This window comes from Pan troglodytes, chromosome 5 (genome assembly GCF_028858775.2).
Source record: "Pan troglodytes isolate AG18354 chromosome 5, NHGRI_mPanTro3-v2.0_pri, whole genome shotgun sequence".
In the NCBI taxonomy this organism is placed as follows: Eukaryota; Metazoa; Chordata; class Mammalia; order Primates; family Hominidae; genus Pan; species Pan troglodytes.
The window spans coordinates 140,214,774-140,238,164 of NC_072403.2; the positions used below are offsets into that span (position 1 = coordinate 140,214,774).

At 35.6% G+C, this 23,391-nt stretch overlaps 1 protein-coding gene across 13 annotated transcripts in view; it reads right to left on the reverse strand.

Annotated features, from left to right (window-relative positions):
* PTPRK (protein tyrosine phosphatase receptor type K) overlaps window positions 1-23,391 on the reverse strand; it is a 559,129-nt gene that overhangs the window by 360,178 nt on the left and 175,560 nt on the right. For all 13 annotated transcript variants that reach the window (XM_009451976.4, XM_063813453.1, XM_054686295.1 and 10 more), the window contains exon 3: window positions 1,695-1,966. In XM_009451976.4, the coding sequence (XP_009450251.2) occupies window positions 1,695-1,966 (272 nt within the window). The remainder of the gene's footprint in view (window positions 1-1,694; window positions 1,967-23,391) is intronic.

The window sequence follows — 23,391 nt, forward strand, 5'->3', positions numbered from 1 at the left end:
ACTACATGTATGTTATTTCTTAGTTACGAGGAAAAAGAAATATATCACAGATATACTACTTGCTGGATTTATCAACAGTTACTTCTATGTTGTTATTGTTCTTGTTTTAAAGTACAACTGACAGTCTGATTCCTTAAAGAACTATCTACACAGGAAACAAGTTGTGAACAGGGTTGAATACAGGCAATCTGACTTCAAAACCCATATTTTTAAGGAGTGTGCTAGATTAATTTTTATTGGGGGTTTTAATTTGTTTTGTGGAGGCTGACTCTGTTGAATCAGAACTTCTTTCCAGTGCTAAGTTAAGCTCCTATGACAGATTCTCATGAAATCAGTACAATGATAATGCATTGTGAGAGTGACCTGGTGATGACAGCCATCAACCCACTTTTGTCAGAGTTGAGCCCACTGATCTTGCAACAAGTGCTCTAGCATTAGTTTCACACACTCCCATCCACCTACTTACCATATCATATATGCAGCCCTCCTGGGGCTGTGGACCCTGAAAAAGCAGATGGCTCTCTCCGACTGAAGAGAAATATCCTTATGCTCCGGAATAATAGAATCAAATGGTATCTAATGAAAATCCATTGAAAACTCAATAAACATACAACCTTGAACTGAAAATCTTACCTGTGGAACCATGCCTACAATGTAGGAGGCTTTTAATAAAACAGAAAACTCAACTCAAGACAAAGCAATTAAAGCAAAGCATTTCTTTTTTCCCCTTCAAGAATAAAGACAAACCTAACTTAAAGAAATAATTCATTTTTAAAAGGCAGAAATAAAACTATCAGTTTATATATTGCTTGCTGACCATCACAAAATATACTTTTACATAAATGTATTCTCTTTAGGCTTTATAATAAGCTACAAATAAACAAGTCCTTTAAAAGTTTAAATCTCAAGGTCTAACACAAAATTGACCTTTTAAAGAAATAACAGTATCCAGGGACGGAACCTCATAGTGAGGGTTACTGAACAAACTCTCCAAACTAGTAAATGAACCTTTTTTTTGTTAAGAGCATATAAACTCAGTCACAGAAACATAAAGTGGGTACTGACACTATTGATTGTCTGATTTAATCATAATTCAATGAATCATTTCTGAAACAAACATCCAAAGCTTTGTGAATAACTTATCCTTTTTGGCTTATTTTTATATGTCATTTAATTTATTCAATTAATTAATCAAAATTAAAATAATTAATGAAAATGCCTCCCCCTTAACATAGTTCATGAAACTCTACACCACATTTATTTCCCAAATGTTACTTTCAAAAAGTCAGTAAATCAGTCCAGTCTGAAGATTACAATAAACTCAAAAAGGCTATTTCTTCCTGAACAAAGCTGTAGGAAAGAATCTGTCAATAAGTAGCTCTTTGTCAAACCACCAACAAATTTTGGACCTAAACTTATTTTAACATGTAGAAATATTTTCTCTAGTTTGAAGGTTTTGTGCCAATGTCTCCAAACACTTCCTCATCAACAGGGTGGGGAAGAAAGAGGGGCAATCTCTCATTACCATGGGATGCATATGTATATCTATGTATGACACTTCCCCAATAATGGGGGTGGGGGAGGCAAGAGGGCAATCTCTCATTACCATGAGATGCATATTTACATCTATGTATTACACATATAGTGAGATCTGATGACATCAAAACATACACCAGAAAAGTACAGATGATTACCTGATATTCATTGGGCCAAAAGGTGCTCACTGCTAGCTCAGCCCGAAGCCAATCTCTACCCGTGAATCCAGTCACATTCCAAATTGGATTGGCAAGAGGTCCTTTATTCACCCTAACTAATATGTTCAAAGTGCCAGGATTCAGTCCTTTCTGGCTATATAATAGGTAACTGAAATCAATGCAGTGAGTGTCGTTCTCCTTCATTGTAGGCAGCTGAAGTCTGGCTTTTTCTCCAGGGTCGTGATCTGAAGAGTCCACTATCATATAGGAACCTGAAATGACATTACAAATAATAATGCTAAAGAGATATATAAGCAAAGGGAACATATAACAATAAAAATATGCCAATCCATTCTGAACATTAAATTTAAGTTAAAAAGACTGTTTTCCAGAACACAGCCATAGAAATACATCAATCAAATAAGTAGATGAACTGAATTCTTACTAGGTAACAGACAGTGTTCAAAGTACACATTCTGTATCAATTCATTTAGTCTCCACAACAACCTGTTATTATCCTATTTTACAAATTAGGAAATTGAGGCACAATTAGTAACACTCAAAACTGGGTTCAAATCCAGATCTCACTCTAAATCTCTGGTATTACTGAACACAAGTCTTTTAATATTATATATATATATATATATATATATATATATATATATATATATATATGTATACACACATACACAAAAGCGATACATTATTGGCCTGGTTTACATAAAGGGTACACCTTTATTTTTCGCTATCCAGAATATTATTGCAGGGAGATGTGCTTAGAGTGCAAACAATGGAACCATTTCTAATTTCATATTGGAAGATCATCATTTATACAAGTTATGTGATCATTTGTAACATACTAACTTTGAACCTCAGTTCAGGGAATGAGGACACTTTGTAGTGTCAGTATGAGGGCTAAAGTTAAAAATGCCTAGAGCTGAGGATCAGGACACAGCAGATTTCCCCACTTGGAGTCTCACCCACTAAGGTGTCAGCTAATCACCACTGCTACTGGCCCCAGTTCTGTAACAGTCCCTAAACTCTTGTAGAGCTACAAGAAACCCAGTTTAAAATCACCAATCTACTCTATTCCCTTTGACTTAGTAAGTGTTCATTGGTTATCTATCATGAGGAGGCACAGGACATACAGTCCCACTCTCATAGCTCACATATAGACTTTCCATTGCAGACAAAGGCCACACAGAGACTAAGTACAAAAATGAGACTTGAACAACGGGCTGCTGCTTTTAGTCCCAGAAAACTCTCCAGTAAAACAACCAATTGTTCTCATGTCATTGTGGATTTTAACAAAGACACATATCACAAAAATGCAAATATGCCTATTTATTACACAGAAGATGGAACACAAATTTTATTGTAAAATATCTTTTTTCTTTGCTAGCATGTAATTTTAACCAAAATATATCAGATGTAGTGTTACAAAACTCAGTGTTATAAGAGTTGCACTTGACCCTTTCTTCCTGACAACATGTAAAAGTAATCAATCTTCTGCATTCCCTCCCCAAAATTTGTACCCATGACACATTAACCACTCAATAACTACTAGTCTAACTTGTTCAATTAACCCTCAATAACAGATGCAAATCATGGCAGAGAGGATGGTGTCAACTATTTGAGAAGCCAAATTTCAAATGTGACCGATTGCCACTGAGTGGTAGGTAGCCTCTGGTTGAGAGCTTTTGGGAAGATTTCTGTAACACTTCAGTATAATCGAAGTACAGAATAAACAGATCATAGTGATAGTGGCTGATATTATTGTTCACTTCTTTTTCCTAGTTATCATCTTCTCTTGTAAGCTAGGATTCTTTTTTTTTTCTCTTTCTTTCTTTCTGAGTCTCACAGACGGCACATTAATAGAATAAACTGTCCATGTGTATTTTGGAGAAATTATGTCTTTATTTTTAAACAGGATATCCTGGATCCCAACCCAATTTATAGAAGCAGGATGTTTCGATTCTTTATTATATTCACATTCTGAAGTCAATGGTTGATTTGGCAAGATGTCTTTCAGATTCACCACTGCATAGCAGACCAATCATTCCTTTCAACGAGGACCAGCCCTGAGATCTTGGATAAGTTACCTAGTGTTTGTTACTGGGCCTCAGCATCTTCACAAACCTGTAGCCTATTTCTCCACTACTATAACAGTTCCACCCCCTCCCCTCAGTGGAATATTATGGCAGTAGTGCATTTAAATTATTTTTAGAGGTCTGTATCAATTATGGCTTCTGAATGTCAACTTTAAAGTAGTAATCTCTAAATGATTTATTGGCTTTCTAATAGTCATTTTCTCCTATTATAAAATAAACTTTGGAGTAAAAATATGCTTTGTGTCACATTTTAATTATATAGCATAATATTTACTATAAAGACCATTTAGGAATTTTCAGTCAGTTGTACCCTTAAGCTACAATAATTATCTTTCTTATTAAGGAAACCGGATGGGCAAGGTATATTCATTTGTAGGCATTATCAATTTGATCACTAGGAAGACAAAAGTCACAAAATAAAAGCTTGTCTACACTATTTCAACATTTCAAGCAAGTTAAATAATAAAGAAAAATGTGTTGATAATTCATCTCTATAGAATGTTTCCGCTAAATGGCCCTCTTTCAATAATGCCTGACTACTGCCACATTCTCCGAGTGCTCTGGAATAATAATGCATTTATTGCACAGTTCCAGAAAGGAGGAAGCAAGCACTAGCACCAAAAAGCCATCTAAATCTTTCTGCCTACTGACTTGATACAACGGCAATTTACCCAGTAGGCACTAGGGAGGAAGCTGCCTGTCTGAAACAAAATTCCCTTCCATCATCCCAAACACAGAAGATACTGTGCTATTCTTATCAACATCTAAAAATCACTTCTGTAGTCTCCCAGAATAACTGGCTCCCAATCCTTACACTTGGGAAATTATACAATATCTACTTCTCTCATACTTTATGTTATAATTTAAGCTTATTTACGATTGTTCTGTTACCAGCTAACTAATTCCTCAGATTTCTAACAAGAGTTTAGTTATCTCAAGGCTTAATAAAACATCTATGTTCCCACACATACAATGTACTAGCTTTTAATTAAAACTTCTTTAAAGTGGCCTTACAAATATTCCTTACAGTCTCTTGATCAATAGAGTTCTCAAATATATCATTCAACACAGAGAAAACTATATATGCTTTTTGTTTGTTTTAAGTGCAACCTTTATAGACAGCAATTTGACATCAAAGACCTTTAAGAGATATTCATGAATAAAACATCAAAAGCAATTGCAACAAAACCCAAAATTGACAAATGGGATCTAATTAAACTAAAGAGCTTCTGCACAGCAAAAGAAACTACCATCAGAGTGAACAGGCAAACTACAGAATGGGAAAAAATTTTTACAATCTATCCATTTGACAAGGGAATAATATTCAGAATCTACAAGGAACTTAAACAAATTTACAAGAAAAAAACAAACCCATCAAAAAGTGGGTGAAAGATATGAACAGACACTTTTCAAAAGAAGACATTTATGCGGCCAACAAACATAAAAAAAAAAAGGTCATCATCACTGGTCATTAGAGAAATGCAAATCAAAACCACAATGAGATACCATCTCACGCCAGTTAGAATGGTGATCATTAAAAAGTCAAGAAAAAACAGATGCTGGAGAGGATGTGGAGAAATAGGATGTTTTTACACTGTTGGTGGGAGTGTAAATTAGTTCAACCATTGTGGAAGACAGTGTGGCGATTCCTCAAGGATCTAGAACTAGAAATACCATTTGACCTGTCAATCCCATTACTATGTATATATCCAAAGGATTATAAATCATTCTGCTACAAAGACACAGGCACACGTATGTTTACTGCAGCACTATTCACAATAGCAAAGACTTGGAACCAACCCAAATGTCCATCGATGGTAGACTGGATAAAGAAAATGTGGCACATAAACACCATGGAATACTGTGCAGCCATAAAAAAGGATGAGTTCATGTCCTTTGCAGGGACATGGATGAAGTTGAAAACCATAATTCTCAGCAAACTATCACAAGAACAGAAAACCAAACACCACACTTTCTCACTCATAAGTGGGAACTGAACAATGAGAACACATGGACACAGAGAGGGGAACACACACCAGGGCCTGTTGGGAGGCAAGGGGAGGGAGAGCATAAGGAGAAATACCTAATGTAGACGACGGGTTGACGAGTGCAGCAAACCACCATGGCACATGTATACTTATGTAACAAACCTGCACATTCTGCATATGTATCTCAGAACTTAAAGTATATTTAAAAAAAAGAGATACATACCTTCTGATCTGGGAATTCCATGTCTACAAATGTATACTAAATAAACTATCAGGTATGTATAAAAGATACAGCTTTAAAAGATGCCTAACTCATTACACTATTTAAAACAGAGAAAAATTAAGTATTCTCAATATTCAATAATCAGTAATTTGCAAAATTATGGCAAATCAATTTAATGAACAATAATGCAGTCATTAAGAATAATATTATTTTAAAACATTTTATGGAAGATATTTACAATATGTTAAGTAAAATATGCAGGTTATAAAATATTAAACCCACTTATGAAAAATACATATTTGTGTTAAATAGTTATATCTGTGTAAATGTGTGTATATTCACATATGCACACACATACACTTGTACATATGACTGGAAAAATATGTAGCAAAATCTTAACGGTATATTATCTGGTGGGCTGTAATTGTCTTCTAGGTTTTCAAAAAAGTTTTTGCATACGTACAGTTTCTGAGAGTTCTATAATGAATAGGCATTAGATTTGCACATTTTTATTAAAACAGAGACTACATGAATACTATCTTACAAGAGGAAAATCAAGTGAATAATGATAAATACTTAGTAAATAAACACAAGCGGGTTTTTAAAATCTTTTAAAAATAAATTCTATTTGTATTTATAGGATACAAATAGTATCCTATAAATAATTAAATATTTCAAAAAACACAATACAAAAATTGAGTACTTCTTATTCCAATTCATTAAAAAAGAGAAAGGCAGAGAAGACTTAAAACAAATGACAGTTTTTACTAAAAAGAATGGGCAAGGAAAATAACATAATCTAGTATATAGATGAATATGTAATGCCCTATGGATTTTATACATTAATTATTTTTTATCTTTAAGCTACACTTCTATGAATAAGGTATTTACATGGGAAATTGGATTAATAGCAAAGAAAATAATTCATGATAAATAGATTTCCATACTTTCTTCTAAAACTCCTTTATATATGTATGTGTTGGTATACTTTAGTACACTAACATAATATTTGTATTGTCAGTTCTTATTTAAAATCTGTTGAATGTGCCCTATAAACTAAAAGCAAAATTTCAATTTCTTTGCCTAGTATTCACAACTTTCCATGATCTTATCCCAAAGTAACTGGTCATTTTACCTCCCACTTCTCTTCACAAACCACCTTCTCCAGTCTGACAGACCCCTCATTATTTTCTCCACACATCATGCCAGTTTTCTGTCCTCAAACTGTCTCACAGTTTCTAAATGTCTGATTCTGGCCCCCAATTATACATTGTTTTTGTGCCAATTTTAAATGATTTACTGGGATATCATTTGTCAACCTCAGAAGGGTAATTTTGTTCTCTTAGAAAGCACCTGACTTATTCAGAGTCCAATCAGAAGAGAGAAGCCACACAGTAAATTTAACAGTGAAAATGTAATATGAAGAATTACTACCTATAAGAAGATAGAAACTTTAACGCTGTGAAGAAACCCTTAAAGAATAATCAAAGTACCCAAGAAAGAAACCAATATAGACAGGGGAGGCTGCTGAGAATCAGATTTCCTTAAAGAAGGTGCAGTTGCAGCTCACGGGAAGATAAAGTCTGCTGGGTCACTCAGGCCAGAGCCAATCCTGCTCTAGGGAAGCTAGGGAAACAGGACACATTCTCCCTGCAGCAGAGTGGCATGAGGCCTGGGGTATGTGTGTGCCACAGCAAGGCAGTCACCAGGCCAGGTTTGTTGCTACAAGCTCACTGAGGGACTATGTCTGCTATATGCACACAGCTCTGTCCACTGTGCAGTACCACCAACTAAAAATAAACTTAGGATCACAATTCAACCAAGAATAGATGATCCTTCTTTCTTAAGTGTCTCTCCAGTGCCCTCTACTGACAAAGCTTAACACTGTGCCAGCTGTAAAGCAGAACCGCTTAAAGGGTCAAGTGCTACTATGACAGAGCAGGTAATGAAGGACAAATTTTAAGCTCCGGGGCAATAAATTGATAACTGGCACCCTATCTAACAAGGGCTTTGCATACAGTAGAAGTCTAATAAACACTTGTTACTTGATTAGTTAGATTACCAATTGAATGAGGAGACAAAGACACTAGTTAATAACATGAACAATTGAGGCAGCACTAGTTCTAACTATATGTGAGATAAATTACCAGAAAATGTCAAAACAACAACAAAAAGAAAAACAAATGAAACTAGTTTATGCTGCTTCCAAACATAAGGATTTAATGAAAGAGTATAATGTTTGGAAGTACATATTTAATGTATTTGTCAGAGTCACGCTGGTATATATAAGAAACCTTATATTAGAACAAAGGTTCTCAAATGTTTTAGTCTCAGGAACCCTTTATACTTGTGATATTAAGGATATCAAGCAGCTTTTGTTTCTGAGTTATATCAATATTGACCATATTAGAATTTAAAATGGAAAAATCTCAAAAATAATAATTTAAGATTAGCAATGATCTCATAATTTACTATATTTTCATGAAAAATAACCATTTCCCAAAATAAACAAAAAAAGATAGTAAGAAGTAATAAGCATTGTTTTACTTTTTACAAATCTCTTTAGTATCTGTCTCAATAGAAGGCAATTAGATTCTCATTTTTACTTCATCTTTCAATCTGTTGTAGTATCATACATTATGTAACCTCTGGGAAATTCTTCTATTCATTCATCAGAAAATGAAAGAGAAAAAAGGAAAACTATATTTCAATGTTATTGATAAGCAATTTTGACCTCATGGATCACCTGAAAGAGTATGAGGGTCTATAGAGATCTTTGGATCACATGTAGAGAACCCTATATTTTAATATACATAAATCTTTTTATCGCTCTGCTCTAATGAGAACATTATTAGTGCTTTTATTTATGTTGAGTCTACTTCACTCATTCAGTCTCTGCAGGGTATAAAGATGTACTCTATAAAATCAGTTAGAAAACAAAATCCTTCACCAGAGTGTTGGATGTCTGAAGAATGAAGATGAAAAAAGCTGAAATTTTCTACCCTAGTACGAAGGATATATTAGTGAGGATTCTCCAGAGAAAAGGAATATATAGATAAACACACACACACACACACACACACACAATATTACAAGGAATAGACTCATATGATTGTGGAAGCTGAGAAGTCCAGACTCAGGACAGGAGAGCTGATGGTATAATTCCAATCCGAGCCCAAAGGCCTGAGAAACAGGACAGTCAATGGTATAAATTCCAGTTCAAGTCCAAGTCTGAGTCCAATAACCAGGAGAGCCATTGGTGGAAGTTCCAATCTGAGTCCAAGTCCAAAGGCAGGAGACTGATGTCCCAGCTTGTAAACAGTCAGACACAGGGGGATTTCTTACTCCTTATTCAACTCAGTACTTCAAGCGATTGGATGAGGCCCACCCACAGTGGGGAGGGCTATCTGCTTTACTCAGTGTACCATTTCAAATGTTAATCACATCCAGAAACATACACACATACACACACACACACACACACACACACACACACACACACATCCCTAGAAATAATGTTTAACCTAATATTCGGGCACCCTATCGCTGAGTCTAATTGACACACAAAATTAACCGTCACAAAGGGCTTTCTTCCACTCTAGTCTCCCAACATCAGAGAATCAGATTGTTATGTATGAGCGGAGGAGTACAGAGGACTAAGTAATATTCTATCCTCATAAGAAAAGTATTTTTATGTGTTCTGGAGACCATCTTGAATAGCTACCAAAGCACCAACGCACTGTGCAAAACAGCTAGCTCTTGGCATTGAGTGAGATTTTCCCAGTAGTAACAAAGAACATGCCAGAAACTGTTGGTGTAAAAAAACTGAAGACACTATACAATAATATTGCTTCATGCCCAGACAGCTTAAGAAGCAATAATCAGGATCTCTAAGTAGAAAGAAGAGTGACAAGTGAAATCATGATTTGGGTCTCAGCCCATCTGGGATATTTTTTTTTCTTTGTTATAAAATTAATCTCTCTAAGTACTTCTGTTGCTATTACCTTTGTGCTGAAGGCAATGCCATTACCCTCCTTTTCATATCGTTCATCTTTTCATTTCCTTTTTTCAAGCCTCTTCTCCTACCACTATTTTTTTCATCTGATTAAGTGGCAACAAATATAACCAATTATTAAAACTAAGGACTCAATAATCAAACTAGGAATCAGTTTGATTTTTCCCCTTCTTTCACTTCCCTCTTTTAATTAACTAGCAATCCTCATTGTTTCTATTTTCAAGCTCTCTCCTCAATCCATTCACGTCTCTTCATATTCACTAGTTTTACCAAACTCCTATTACCTCTCAGGAGGACAAATAGAATGGAATCCTAGCAAGTTTTATGATTTCCACACTAGCAGCCCTACAATCGTTTCTGATACATAGCCAGGTTAATTTTTTTAAATGTTTCTCATACATTGCATTGAGAATAAAATCCAAACTCTTTAGCCCCACCCCTCAGCTTCAACATGATCTGGTGCCTGCCTTCCTCTCCAACATTATTTCTTACACCTCTCTTCCCTTACATAAGATGTTTCAGATACAATGGGCTTTTTTCTGGAAAAAAAAAACAAAAAAACAAAAACAAAAACAAAACAAAACAAAAAAACACCTAAGTTTATGCTTGTCTCAGTCTCCATGCACTGGACCTTCCTCTGTTTGAAATGCTCTGTCCTCAGCTGGCTGATTTTCATCATTCATCTATTGGTGCCGCATTCCTAGGTCTGTTAAATAAAGTAGTTCCTTCCAAGGTTCTTTCTAACATATCACTTTTTATTATTTCCTTTATAGCACTTTCCACTTACTGAATTTATTTGTTTACTTAATTGAAAAACTCCATGAAAAGTTGGGATTTCATGTATGTTGTTCATCCAAAAATCTAGAACAAGGTCTGGAGTATTCAGTTTGAAGTTGGATGTTTTATAAAAAAGTCGGACAACTATCTATTTGTGTTTCCTGCCCTGCATTCCCATAGCACTTACATAATGCTCTTTTATGTACAAAATATACCATATCTGTCTGTGCATCCCCAAAACCCTAGTGCAAGCTTTTTAAGATTAGAAACCTCTTTGGCCTCGCCAGCCCCTAACAGAGGGACTGTGTAACCTGTAAACTTGGCAAGCTCCACTGAAGGTAAGCAAAAATATTTTTTTAAGTATTGTTTTTTTTTCAAAGATAGTCAAAGAGAAAAAAAAAGAGTAAAATTTGAAATGATAATAAGCAAAATTTTCAATCTTGAGAATAACCCTAAAATACTCCATTAATTTGGTTAGACGGACATCAGTGCCATCACTTTTTGTACAGTCTAGTTTTAATTCTTCGAGCTTTTACATTCTATTACTTCTTAAGATGGATGCTTCTCTTCTAATGAAGTCTATCCCCTACATCATACAGTTTGTTTCTAAGACAGTATGAGGCAAATATTACAAAATGTCAGAAAAAGTTAGAAAAAGTAAACTTGTCCCCCAAACTTCAAAACAAATTAACTGAATTTGCATCTTTGCAGGAGTCTACTTCCAACAACTTTAGTATCCGTGACATGTCCCTCCCATTGCCTTGTAAAAATATAAACCTGTTTCCTTCACAGTCCGAATGACAAAATTTCTCTTGATCTCTGAGGAAGTGCTTTGTGTTTGTTCTAGGTAGCCAGTTTACATTTGAAAATAGAAAAATGTATGGATTTAAGATAATAGCTTCTAAAAACCTTCAGGCAACACAAAAAAACTAAAATGAAAGTTTCAGTAGAAAGTAGCACATTTCTCCTTCTTAGGAAGTGGGTGTCCTCATGGAATTTACCCGCTACACTACACATTAAGATTTAGAAACCTGGCCAAGCATTGTTTTACAGTTTAATCCCCTTCCCCTACTACATCTTAAGGAGACAAAAAGCAAGTACTTGGCCATTACTTTGACGAACAAAATTTCCAGTTTCATCTTTATGACATAGGAAACCTATGTCATAAATAGTTAAAAGGATTAGTGCCATCTGTTTCCTATTTAAAAGTGGCTAATTTTATAATAGGTTTTGATTTCCTTTCCAGTACCTTCCAGGACTCCAATTTTCCCTACTTCCTACACATCTATTTACTTGTTTATCCTGGGCAAATAATTTAACCCCTCTCTGTCTTGTTTCCTCATCTTGAAGTGCCCACCCCACTGAGGTCCGGTGTGAGGACTAAATGAGACTACCTCCATGATGTGTGAAGGCACACTGACGAGAGGAATAGATGGGTCCTCAATACTTGTTCCTTTAGACGTACTCATTCCTTCTTCCACCAAACAGTAAAGAAAATAAAACTAGAAAATGTATGAAGAGAATACTTTCAAAGTTTAAAAATGAGATGACAATGTTAAAGGGTGGTACACTTAAAAACTTCCAACTTAATGGCACTTAACCTTCATAACCTTTCTTAACCCTTCCCTTCACAACTCTACCTATCCCTTCATCCCAATGTGAGTCAGGCCTCTTTCTCAGTCTTATCCTTCCTATTCCTCTATAACCCTCCCTCTCTCACTCTTTCTTTGAAATCTGAAGTAAATTTAAAGTATTGTTGCCTCAACGCCCACTCCAAGAAACACACACACTTACTTCACCAACAATTTCAAAGGACTCATTGATCTAAGTTTAAGAACTCTTGTTTTAAGATTTTTCCAATTTCTGAAATCATGGCACTCTCCTACAGCTATCCAACCTGCATAGCTTTTATGTTACATAGTAGTGAAAAGTTTTGAGAAGTAGCTGCTAAAAAGAAAAGCAACTTAAGAGAAAATAATCAGTAACATGACCCAAAAGGCAATAAAGGCTTTGTCCTGTGGCCAATTTTGTAATCATCACTCACCTTTCCAAAAGATCCAAGATTGAAATGAACAATTAAAGGTAAGAGAAGGTAGTGTGGCCTGTATTCCCTGGAAACTGCCTGAAGACTAAAAATCATGCTAACAATTCCCACCTGTTGTCTGGATATAGGTCAACACTGTTAAACATTAAAGACCAGAACTGAAGGTCTAAAGAGAATGAGTGCACAACACATCTATGATTTCTATGTAAATGAATATTCTCAAAGTCAAAACATTCTACTCGGTAGTCACATTATTTCTGAAGGTACCAAATTTTTATTTTTTGTTTCCCACTGCATATTAAAGTTATGTTCATACAATACTGTAGTCCATTAAGTGTGCAATAGCATCATGTCTAAAAAAAAGGTATATAAGGTATATAAAATATATACCTTAATTTTAGAATAGTTTATTGTTAAAAAAAAATGCTAACAATCATCTGAGCCTTCAGCAAGTCATTATCTTTTTGCTAGTAGAGGGTCTTGCCTCAATGCTGAGGGCCTTGCTCTGGATTAGGCTTTGGCTTAAGGGAATGCTGTGGCTGGTTTAATCTCCTATCCAGACTACTAAAACTTTCTCCCTGTCAGCAATAAGGCTGTTTCACTTTCTTATCATCTGGGTGTTCACTGGAGTAGCACTTCCAATTTCCTTCAAGAACTTTTCCTTTGCATTCGAAACTTGGCTAACAGGCACAAGAGGCCCAGCTATTGGCCTATCTCAGCTTTGATATGCCTTCCTCACTAAGCTTAATCATTTTTAGCTTTTGATTTAAAGTGAGAGACCTGCAGTTATTCCTTTAAGTTGATCATTAAAGGGCCACCGTAGGGTTACTAATTGGCTTAATTTCAATATTGTTGTGTCTCAGAGAACAGGGAGGGCTGAGGAGAGGAAGAAAGACGGGAACAGCCGGTAGGTGGAACAGTCAGAATACATACAACATTTATCAGTTAAGCTCACCATCTTTCTACGGGAGCTGTTCGTGGTGCATGAAAAAATTACAACAGTAACATCAAAGATCACTGATCACAGATCACCATAACAGATATAATTAACAATAATAAAGTATGAAATATTGTGAGAATTACCAAAATGTTACATTTTGTTACACAAAATGAAATACTGTGAGAATTTCCAAAATGTTCAATTTGTAAAACATGCAATATCTGCAAAGTACAATGAGGCAAAACACAATAAAACAAGGTATGCCTGTAGCTGTACTGAATGATGTAAGTTTCCTTCCAACTCAACTAGTCTATTATTCTGAAAGTTCCCACCTTTCAGACAACATAACCTAGAAGAACTAAAGTACTTTTAGTACAAGAAGTACATGAAGAACAACTAGACCTTACTGTGACTCAAAACTAATAACAATTATAACTATTCAATTTTATAACTGTAACAATGGTCACTGCTCTCCTGAGTAAGTAAATGGCAAGTAATGATCAATTAGAGAAGAATTCAGATTGAACAAAGTTTTTCAACTCAGTTCTCAGGAACAAGGATAATCAGGTCACAGGGGCAGTTCAATTGGCCACCAAAGAAGTTTCTTCCTTTATTAAACTTTAAGTCCACTGAAGTTCTTAATACAATAAAAGACACTTCATGAAATATTCAAAAGGAAAGAAAAATATAATCTCCCCCATCACCCAAATAAAAGCATATTCCTGTTTATGAAATGGTTAAGGCCAAGCGCGGTGGCTCACGCCTGTAATCCCCGGACTTTGGGGGCTGAGGAGGACTGTTCACGAGGTCAGGAGTTCAAGACCAGCCTGGCCAACATGGTGAAACCCTGTCTCTACTAAAAATACAAAAATTAGCCAGGCGTGGTGGCAGGCACCTGTAATCCCAGCTACTCGGGAGGCTGAGGCTGGAGAATCGTTTGAACCCGGGAGGCGAAGTTTGCACTGAGCCAAAGCCATGCCACTGCACTTCAGCCTGGGCGACAGAGTGAGACACTGTCTCAAAAACAAAAAACAAACAAACAAAAGAAATGGTTAAGAATTCAGGCTCTGAAGTCAGAGGCCTAAATTAACAGCCACGTTCTGTCACTTTCCACTATGTCTCCTCTCTACCATCTTACTGATGAAAATCTGAGGCCTGGAACAGATAAATGTCTTAGATATAATAAAAGCACTGTTTGAGTGGATTGTTGCAAGGATTACAGAAGTGGGAACTGTCAAAGGAAAAACATCTTTTCATTTTTTTATTTACAAAGTACTATCACCTAAACCAAAAATCGGTCTGCTTCTTTGAAACAGTTCTGCCTTAGAGGTTCTAAGACAAGAAAAGGAAAATAAAAGCAAAAGGGAATGATAACAAAAAAAAAAAAAAAAGAGAGAGAGACTGGGCATAGCAAAATGAAGAAAAGAGCTCAAGTAGTAGAAGGAAAAAGGGATGAAATAAGTGCTTACACTTTAAAATGTTAAGTTCTGAGAAGATGAAAGAAAAGAGAGGAAAACAGGGTGGTAGAGAAAATAGGGTTATTTTATTTTTCATCTCACCAGTAGCTTCATAAACCATACAAATATAATAAAAGAAACTGAGATCCTAGGATATAAAAAAGTAAAAGCGAATGGTGCCATCTCCTCAAATTTTGAGACTGTTGCTTTTGGTCACAAGATCATCAACTATAGCTCAAGGTTTTGGTATAAAATATATACTTAAAGAAAAAAAAAACCTGAAACCCTTGTAAAATCCCCTCAGTCTACATTAACTTAAGGCAGCTTTAATGGAATTAGTGGTCTCCAATAATTGAGCAAAGTATAATATTAAATCATATCCCAGGTCTCTGGGATAGGCTATTCTACTTTCAGTGCTAGCAATGCAGTTATTTTGAAAAACAAAATTTAAAAAATAGCCAAAACACATCTGGTCAATTATGAAATGCCACATTGACCAATGGTGAGGAAAGGAAGAGCAAGCAAATACTTCTCTGATTGTAGCATACAATTAATTCAACTTTGTCTTAGCAAATACAAGCACCCAAAGATATTCCTTCAACAAAACATTCCTTTTAAACATAACCAGAAAAGCTGCATGATGCAAGTGACCTCCATTCCAACAGTGTGGTTTTTTTTGTTTTTTGTTTGTTTGTTTGCCCTGAGAGCAACTGAGAATTGTACTTTAATGTTTTCATAAATGCTAACTTAAGGCTCAATGGGTAAACACAAACATTGAGAAATTGTAGAGTTTTAGTTCCCACACTAATTTTTTAAAGCTTCCCTCTGGGGTGTACTGTAGAAACTAAAATAAAAAATAACTTCAGCCAAAAGAAGTAACAGTTAGATCTCAGACCAACAATCAAGCACAGGTGTCCTTCCCCTACCCCAAGGCGCTGGGAAAATGGGAGGTAATTTTTCTCTTACAGGAGGGAAGAAGAAACTTAATAGTTTCAAAAATTTCACTGTCACATCGTTCAGTCTACTATTGTGATATACTTTCAGGTTTTCATTAACATTCATAAGCTAAATGGATGCAACTCAAGCATACAGACAGGATCAAATTTCTCTCCCTTGAGAATAACCATAAGCAAGAATATATCTCAAACATTTTCTTCTTCTAACTAAAATATCATCAAGTATCTCCCTAAGAACTGTTTCTGTAACTAAACAAACAAATAAACAAAAACTTCTTTTCCTTTACAATGATCCTACAAGCAGGGATTAAACTCTGCAAACACCATGAACTAGTAGTGATTGCTTCAGTGATGGTGACACACATTCACCAGTAACAACACAATTCTATTGGTTGAAGCAATTAACTGCATGCTCAAGCACAAGTAAGAATCATACATTCCATCTGGCGCTCAAAAATCCTCGCAAACTTGGTCCATAAAAACCTTGCCATGCTAACTTGCCATGAACCACCAGCATGAACTCATAGCTCATTAACAGTTCATGGTTCATAATAATAATAAAATAAGCATTTTTGCCTGGTGTGCCCCTTCTTCTTGCAAAGCTTGTATTCTCTTTTCTCCCCTAAGAACCTTTATTCCTACCTTCTTCATAAGCTCTTATGTCTGATTATACAACTTTTTAGTTAATAAACAAATTTTCATTGCCCACTTTGTATTTGTTAGAATGTGTAGAATTTTCCAAGCTCAGCAGTAAACTTCTTAAGGGCTATTACCTCTCATTAGGCCTTTCTGTGTAGTGATCTACAGAAAGCTGATACTCTATCAATGGAAGTGTTGATGGTGACTTACTGGCATATAAATAATTAAAAGAATAGCTTAAGACAGTAAAAATATTTAATTTACCCAATCCTCCAGTGAGAAAGTTACTGAATATGTAAAGTGCTAAATATTGTACAGGAAAACGTGAAGTGGAGAAGGGTTAAGTAACCTGCTCAGATCTCAGTTTGAATCTAACAATAAACTTATCTCCCTTAGCTCCTATATTATGCCACCTATCAAAGTGAACAAGAAGTTTATCAGCAAAAGGATCATGTGATGTAAATATGTTAAAATTGCATTGAAAACCCATGAGGATGAATCTGAAGTACTCTAACAGATACCATTTCAGTACTTTTCCTTCATGGGGCTTCTTCTGCATGGATGCAGCATCACACGAGTAATCAAAGCATCAACAAAATGTGTGTCAAATGAAACTGTGATGACCTCTACACAAGACAGTCTGGCTATGAAATCATGTAATGGGGAGATATGACCTCATCAGGAAGGTGAGAAAGTCTCTGAAAAAGTGATGTCTGAGCTGTGACCTGAAGAATGAAAGAGAGTTATTAGGAAGATCATTTCAGGCAAAATAAACCACTTGTGCAAAGGACCTAGAAGAGGGCCAAGTATAATGAATAAAAGAGACTGAAAGTTTGGCTGCAGAGGAGAAAATGGGGAAGATGACAATGGAGATCAAAGAAGTAAACAGACCAAGCAGGACTTGCAGGCAAAGATAAACAGTTTTGTCTTTATCTTAAATGTTATAGTTAAACACAGAAAAGATTTAAGCTGAGGCCGGGCGCGGTGGCTCACGCCTGTAATCCCAGCACTTTGGGAGGCCGAGGCGGGCGGATCACGAGGTCAGGAGATCGAGACCATCCTGGCTAACACGGTGAAACCCTGTCTCTACTAAAAGTACAAAAAATTAGCCGGGCGTGGTAGCGGGCGCCTGTAGTCCCAGCTACTCGGGAGGCTGAGGCAGGAGAATGGCGTGAACCCGGGAGGCGGAGCTTGCAGTGAGCCGAGATCGCGCCACTGCACTCCAGCCTGGGCGACAGAGCGAGACTCCGTCTCAAAAAAAAAAAAAAAAAAAAAAAAAAAAAAAAAGATTTAAGCTGAATGAGATGAAGGTTGCTATCATAAGTCAGATTTTCATTTTGGCAAATAACTCTGGCCACAATGTATAAAACATATGAGTGATAGGGTGGTAAGCAAAATAGGTATGGGAGACCAGGAAGATAGTAGCTGTGGCAGTCAATAGAGGAAAAATGTTTTTAATTATAGTAATAGATGATGGAGGTGATGTGAAGCAGCCAATCAAGACCTATATAGGAGGTAAAAACAGCAAATTTGGTGATGCATAACATATACAAGAGACAGGTATCCAGAATATACAACTATATTTCTTGTTACTACACCCAAATATATAGCAGTGCCATTCCCTGAGCCATGGTACACTGGATGAAGATCAAGGCTGGGAAAAAGATGAGTTCAAGTTCTTCAATGTAAAGAGCAGAATCCACTGTATCACTTTCAACAAAAACAACCAGAAAAAAGTATTAAAGAACATTAGGAAGCCCAAATAATAACCCAAGTATATCCACCAGTGGAGACCTACTGCTAGGTGCAGACAACATTCTCCCAACACTCAGGCTGGGTCCTGTGCTTTGCTGCCCCTGGAAGTCTATGCTTCCCCTCTCTGCAGAAGGAAATCTTTATGCTGCCTTCTCTTACTCAATAGCTTCCTAATCAATGTTCTTATAGGTATTCTGAATTGTGATTTGGTCACCTGTTGATGTCCTAGTTAAGGATGGCTGAAAAGGTGAGTGTTTTACTTCTTTCTGGGGCTAAAAAACTCATAAGGCAAGAGATTCACCAAATATAGGAAAAACTGCCGTAAACAAAAACAACAAATACTATCTAATGAAGGGGAGGCATTAATTTTGTTGAGACATCCCAGCAAAGATGCTACAAACATATTTGTAAATCATCTACATATGCATTTACACATATAAATCCCATAATGCTATTATGTTTTTCGCTTTTGAAAAGTTTTCAAAAAAATATTAAATATTTTATAAATAAAATATAACAGAGTCAATTTACTTTATCAAAATAATGCTGCTCTGTATTTTATTATGGAGCATGGAATGTAGCAATCTGATTACAAACCTTTTTTCACTAAAATACTACAGAGGACAAGGGAAATAAAATTCATTCTAAGCTTCTAACTTACACAGCTAACTTTTAAAATTAATAAATTTTCTTATTTTTTACCAATATGTTATTTCAATAGTGATTAACAATTTGGGTGACTTCCAGGAACCCACAACAGACTCTATCGGCAGTTAAATTAAAGCCATTTAATCTTGCACTAACAAGCCCATGTAACTAATTCAGGTATCTGAAGCATATTCACCTCTTGACCCTCACTAAACACATCTTGAATCTGAGTAGCCATCTACTAATGTATTTTTCCCAAATATAAGACCAAAATTCTCCTTTGAGTGTGTTATATATTTATCCTGATCAGCATTCAATTCAAAAGACAATGTGTTTGGGGTAAGAAAAAACTGACAAGCTGCTACAACACACATATGTATCTGGAGAGGCAAAATTGCAACTAATTGTGATTGAAACACAATCATAATTTTCCTCCCCACGGTAGCTTTGGCAAAAATTGCTTCCTGGAACACAGAAAAAAAAAATATCCTTCTGTACCTAAGAAAATGAACATAAGTAAATAAATGAGAGTCTAACAAGTAAGCTCATGGTGACAAATTGCTGCAGATAAACTTTCTGCCAGGCTTCCAGAAACAGCTTGACCCTAAGGACTTATTTAGACTTAGAAAAGGTCCCACAAGGGACATCAATAATACCACAGGACATCTGATTCTTCTTTTATAGGTAGCTGTAGTCCCACAACCAAGTTTCTTAGGGTGAGTAAGAGAGGTAGTTTTGGCCACTGTTCTAGTTGCCCAGAATCAATATTTGGACTAAAATCCAAAGGTCAGAATTGCTACCATCACCCCACCCCCATCCAAAATAAAACCAGTAAAAGAGAGTTGTGGTGAAAGAGGGTCAAGCTGTTAAGGAGCTAAGCAAAAAGAAGATGCAGAAATCTAAGGAATCTGATTCTTAGACAAACTAAAAAGATTTATTGAGAACTTCAAGAAGCATTGGAGTTCTCCAGTGGCTAAAACAGCCTCCTAAAATAAGTCACTTTGTCTAAGTGTAAACCATTTCTTGGATCTCTATCAAATTTTTAAAAATAGCTAAGAGTTCACTGGTTCAAACTCTCAGAATATAACCATATGGCCCACAGCATAAACATGGCAACCAGACAGGGCTTCAAGACTTTCTCTGTTGATGAACATTTCTTTCAGACACCAGTCTCAGTAAACTGATTTCCTTATGGAATCCCCCCATTCTAGCAGACCCTGCAACTGGGTAAGCTTTAACAACCTCTAAATGTACAAGAAAGCATGCTCTGTTAATTCCCTATGGGCATGAAAGAGTTTAGAGTTTAAGGGTAAACTCCTAATTCAATGTTTCTCAAACATGAGTAAAATCCCAAGCTTTGAAAAAGAAAACTTTCTCACAGACCTCAGTGTTAAGTTGAACTCTGCACAGATAAATATCTGAGTATTAACATACCATAAGTTTACTCATACAACACATGTATAAAATCAATACAGTTTAAATTAACATCCTTTGTTATTTAATATAAAATGATGCTTTGTGGAACCAAAAATGCAAATAGATTTAAGAGTGGCAAATAGGTACTTCTTTGTTTTATATTTTACATTTCACTTTTAGGTTTGATTCTTTTGGTTTTGATCATAATGAAACATCATTTGAGTTAATGTCATCATAATTTTTGTTATTTTTCTTTAATATTAACTTTTAGCCGCTGATCCATGCTTTTGATAGACTAATAGATTTAATAGTACATTCCAAAATAACAGGAAAAGTTTAAATCTGCTTTAATAAAAACAGTTCTCTGTTTTACTATATTTATTGTTAGTAAACTTTTCCAAGTTAATATGTACAAAATCAGGAACTGAACAATATCTGTGCTTTAAAAACATCAATATGATGTCAGCTAGTATTTCACAGCTTATTATAAATTTTGCGTGCTTATGGTATGTGTTATTTGCCACGTTTGATTTTTTTTCTATATGTACTCTAAAATGTGATACAGTTCATCCTTTCACTTAGATGTAACATAAACACAAATGCAAATAATGCCTCTGAATTATTTCTCAATGATTAAGAAATAATTATCTTAAGTATATGTCTATTAATTTTAGACTCAGAAAGTTAAAAATACGTAATTTTTTCAAAAAGCCTCATATAACCCAGATAATTCTGCATTCACACTGTAGTTTGAAAAGCATTTCCTTCACTCACTTAGTAATAAATTCAGACTCAAACAGAATTTGTCGCACACAATACCAATAACTGTAGATTAAGAAAAGACTAAGTCCAAAAGGTACATTGGAATAAAATTATGTGTACACAGGCCTAAATTAATTTTTGTGAAAGAAAATCCATAATTTTAATTTTTCTGAAGAAAAACATTTTTTCAAAAAGATGCTTCAAGATATTCACCCCCTTGAAACATGTAAAGAACCATCACTTTATTTTCTATGCCTTTGTCTTTGCCTGCGGGTTTAGAACTTGATGCTAGGAAAGGCTTTCCTGCCCTTAAAAAAGTAAAGTGAAAATTAAATAACTAATTATATGATTCCTTTTCAAGTTGATTACCAGAAAGCTTAGTATCTCATTTAAGTTTCAACTAGAACAGCAACGTAGGCCTTACTGCCTGGAGAATACAGGTTTATTTGTCATGGACTTGATTTTTAAATTATATTTGCATTCCTACAGCTCAAGAGTCATTTTTCCTTATTTCTCTTTGCTATGTGGCCAATTATCTTAGTGATAAGTAACTTCAAATTATTTACATAACAATGGAAGGCATAAGAAGGTATATATGGCCAGGCGCAGTGGCTCACGCCTGTAATCCCAGCACTTTAGGAGGCCAAGGCTGGCGGATCACCTGAGGTCAGGAGTTCGAGACCAGCCTGGATAACATGATGAAACCCCGTTTTTACTAAAAATACAAAAATTAGCTGGGTGTGGTGGCACATGCTGGTAATCCCAGCTACTCAGGAGGCTGGGGCAGAAGAATCGTCTGAGCCCGGGAGGCGGAGGTTGCAGTGAGCCGAGATCTCACCACTGCACTCAAGCCTGGGTGACAGAGTGAGATGCCATCTCAAAAAAAAAAAAAGAGAAGAGAAGAGAAGAGAAGAGAAGAGAAAATAGATCCTAGGTTTCAGCACACACACAAAAAAATTTTTAAGTTATAGAAATTAAATAATAATTAGTAACATGAAGGCAGCTTCTACTTGTTACAAAGACCAAGGTTTCTATAAGTGCCTACTCTACCTCACCAAAGCCCCAAAAGCCAATTCTACAAAAAATTGTGAATGGAGATGGTCAATTGTAATTGCCTACTAAGCCAGATCCAAGGAGGATTAAAGCCAGGTACTGGTTATTTATCTCAGTATTGAAGTATTTAAACTAAACACAGTTATGACAAAAAAAAAAGGCTCATTATGTAGTTATACATCTGTCCCATCACCACCCTGAATAGCAGTGTGCTGGATCTCTAATACATTTTCATAAATTATATAGAAGTGTATTGTAAATTGATTCTCAGTTTTAAAACAAAATAGAAATCTAAATTGTGAACAAAATTAAAATGGTAGAGCCAAGGGAAAAAGTATTATAAATTCGAAAGAAATATCTACAAATTTTTTTTTCTAAAGAACAGATTTAAGCCATGCATAGTAGCACACACCTGTAGTCTCAGCTACTTAAGAGCCTGAGGTAGGAGGATCACTTGAGCCCAGGAGTTTGAATCCAGCCTGGGCAACATAGCAAGGCCTCATTTCTAAAAAAAACAATTAAAAAATTAAAGAACAGGTTTATTACAGAAAATTTTCAAAGAAGAAACTTTTTTGGGTGGGGTGGGTAGAGACTGCCTGAATTAAATCTTTCTTATTCTGAAAAAGTACAGCTACCAAAAACTGTATTAGTCAACATTTTCAGTGGTGAAAATTCACAAACATTTCTTTTAGAATCAAGAATGTACAAAAGATGTCTACTATCTTTTTATTTAATGTTGTTCTGGATATCGTAACGCAGTAAGACAGATGATATATATATATGTCTATATGAAAATAAAAAAGAATCAGCCAGGCGCAGTGGCTCACGCCTGTCCCAGCACTTTGGGAGGCTGAGGCAGGTGGATCACCTGAGGTCAGGAGTTCAAGACCAGCCTGGCCAACATGGTGAGACC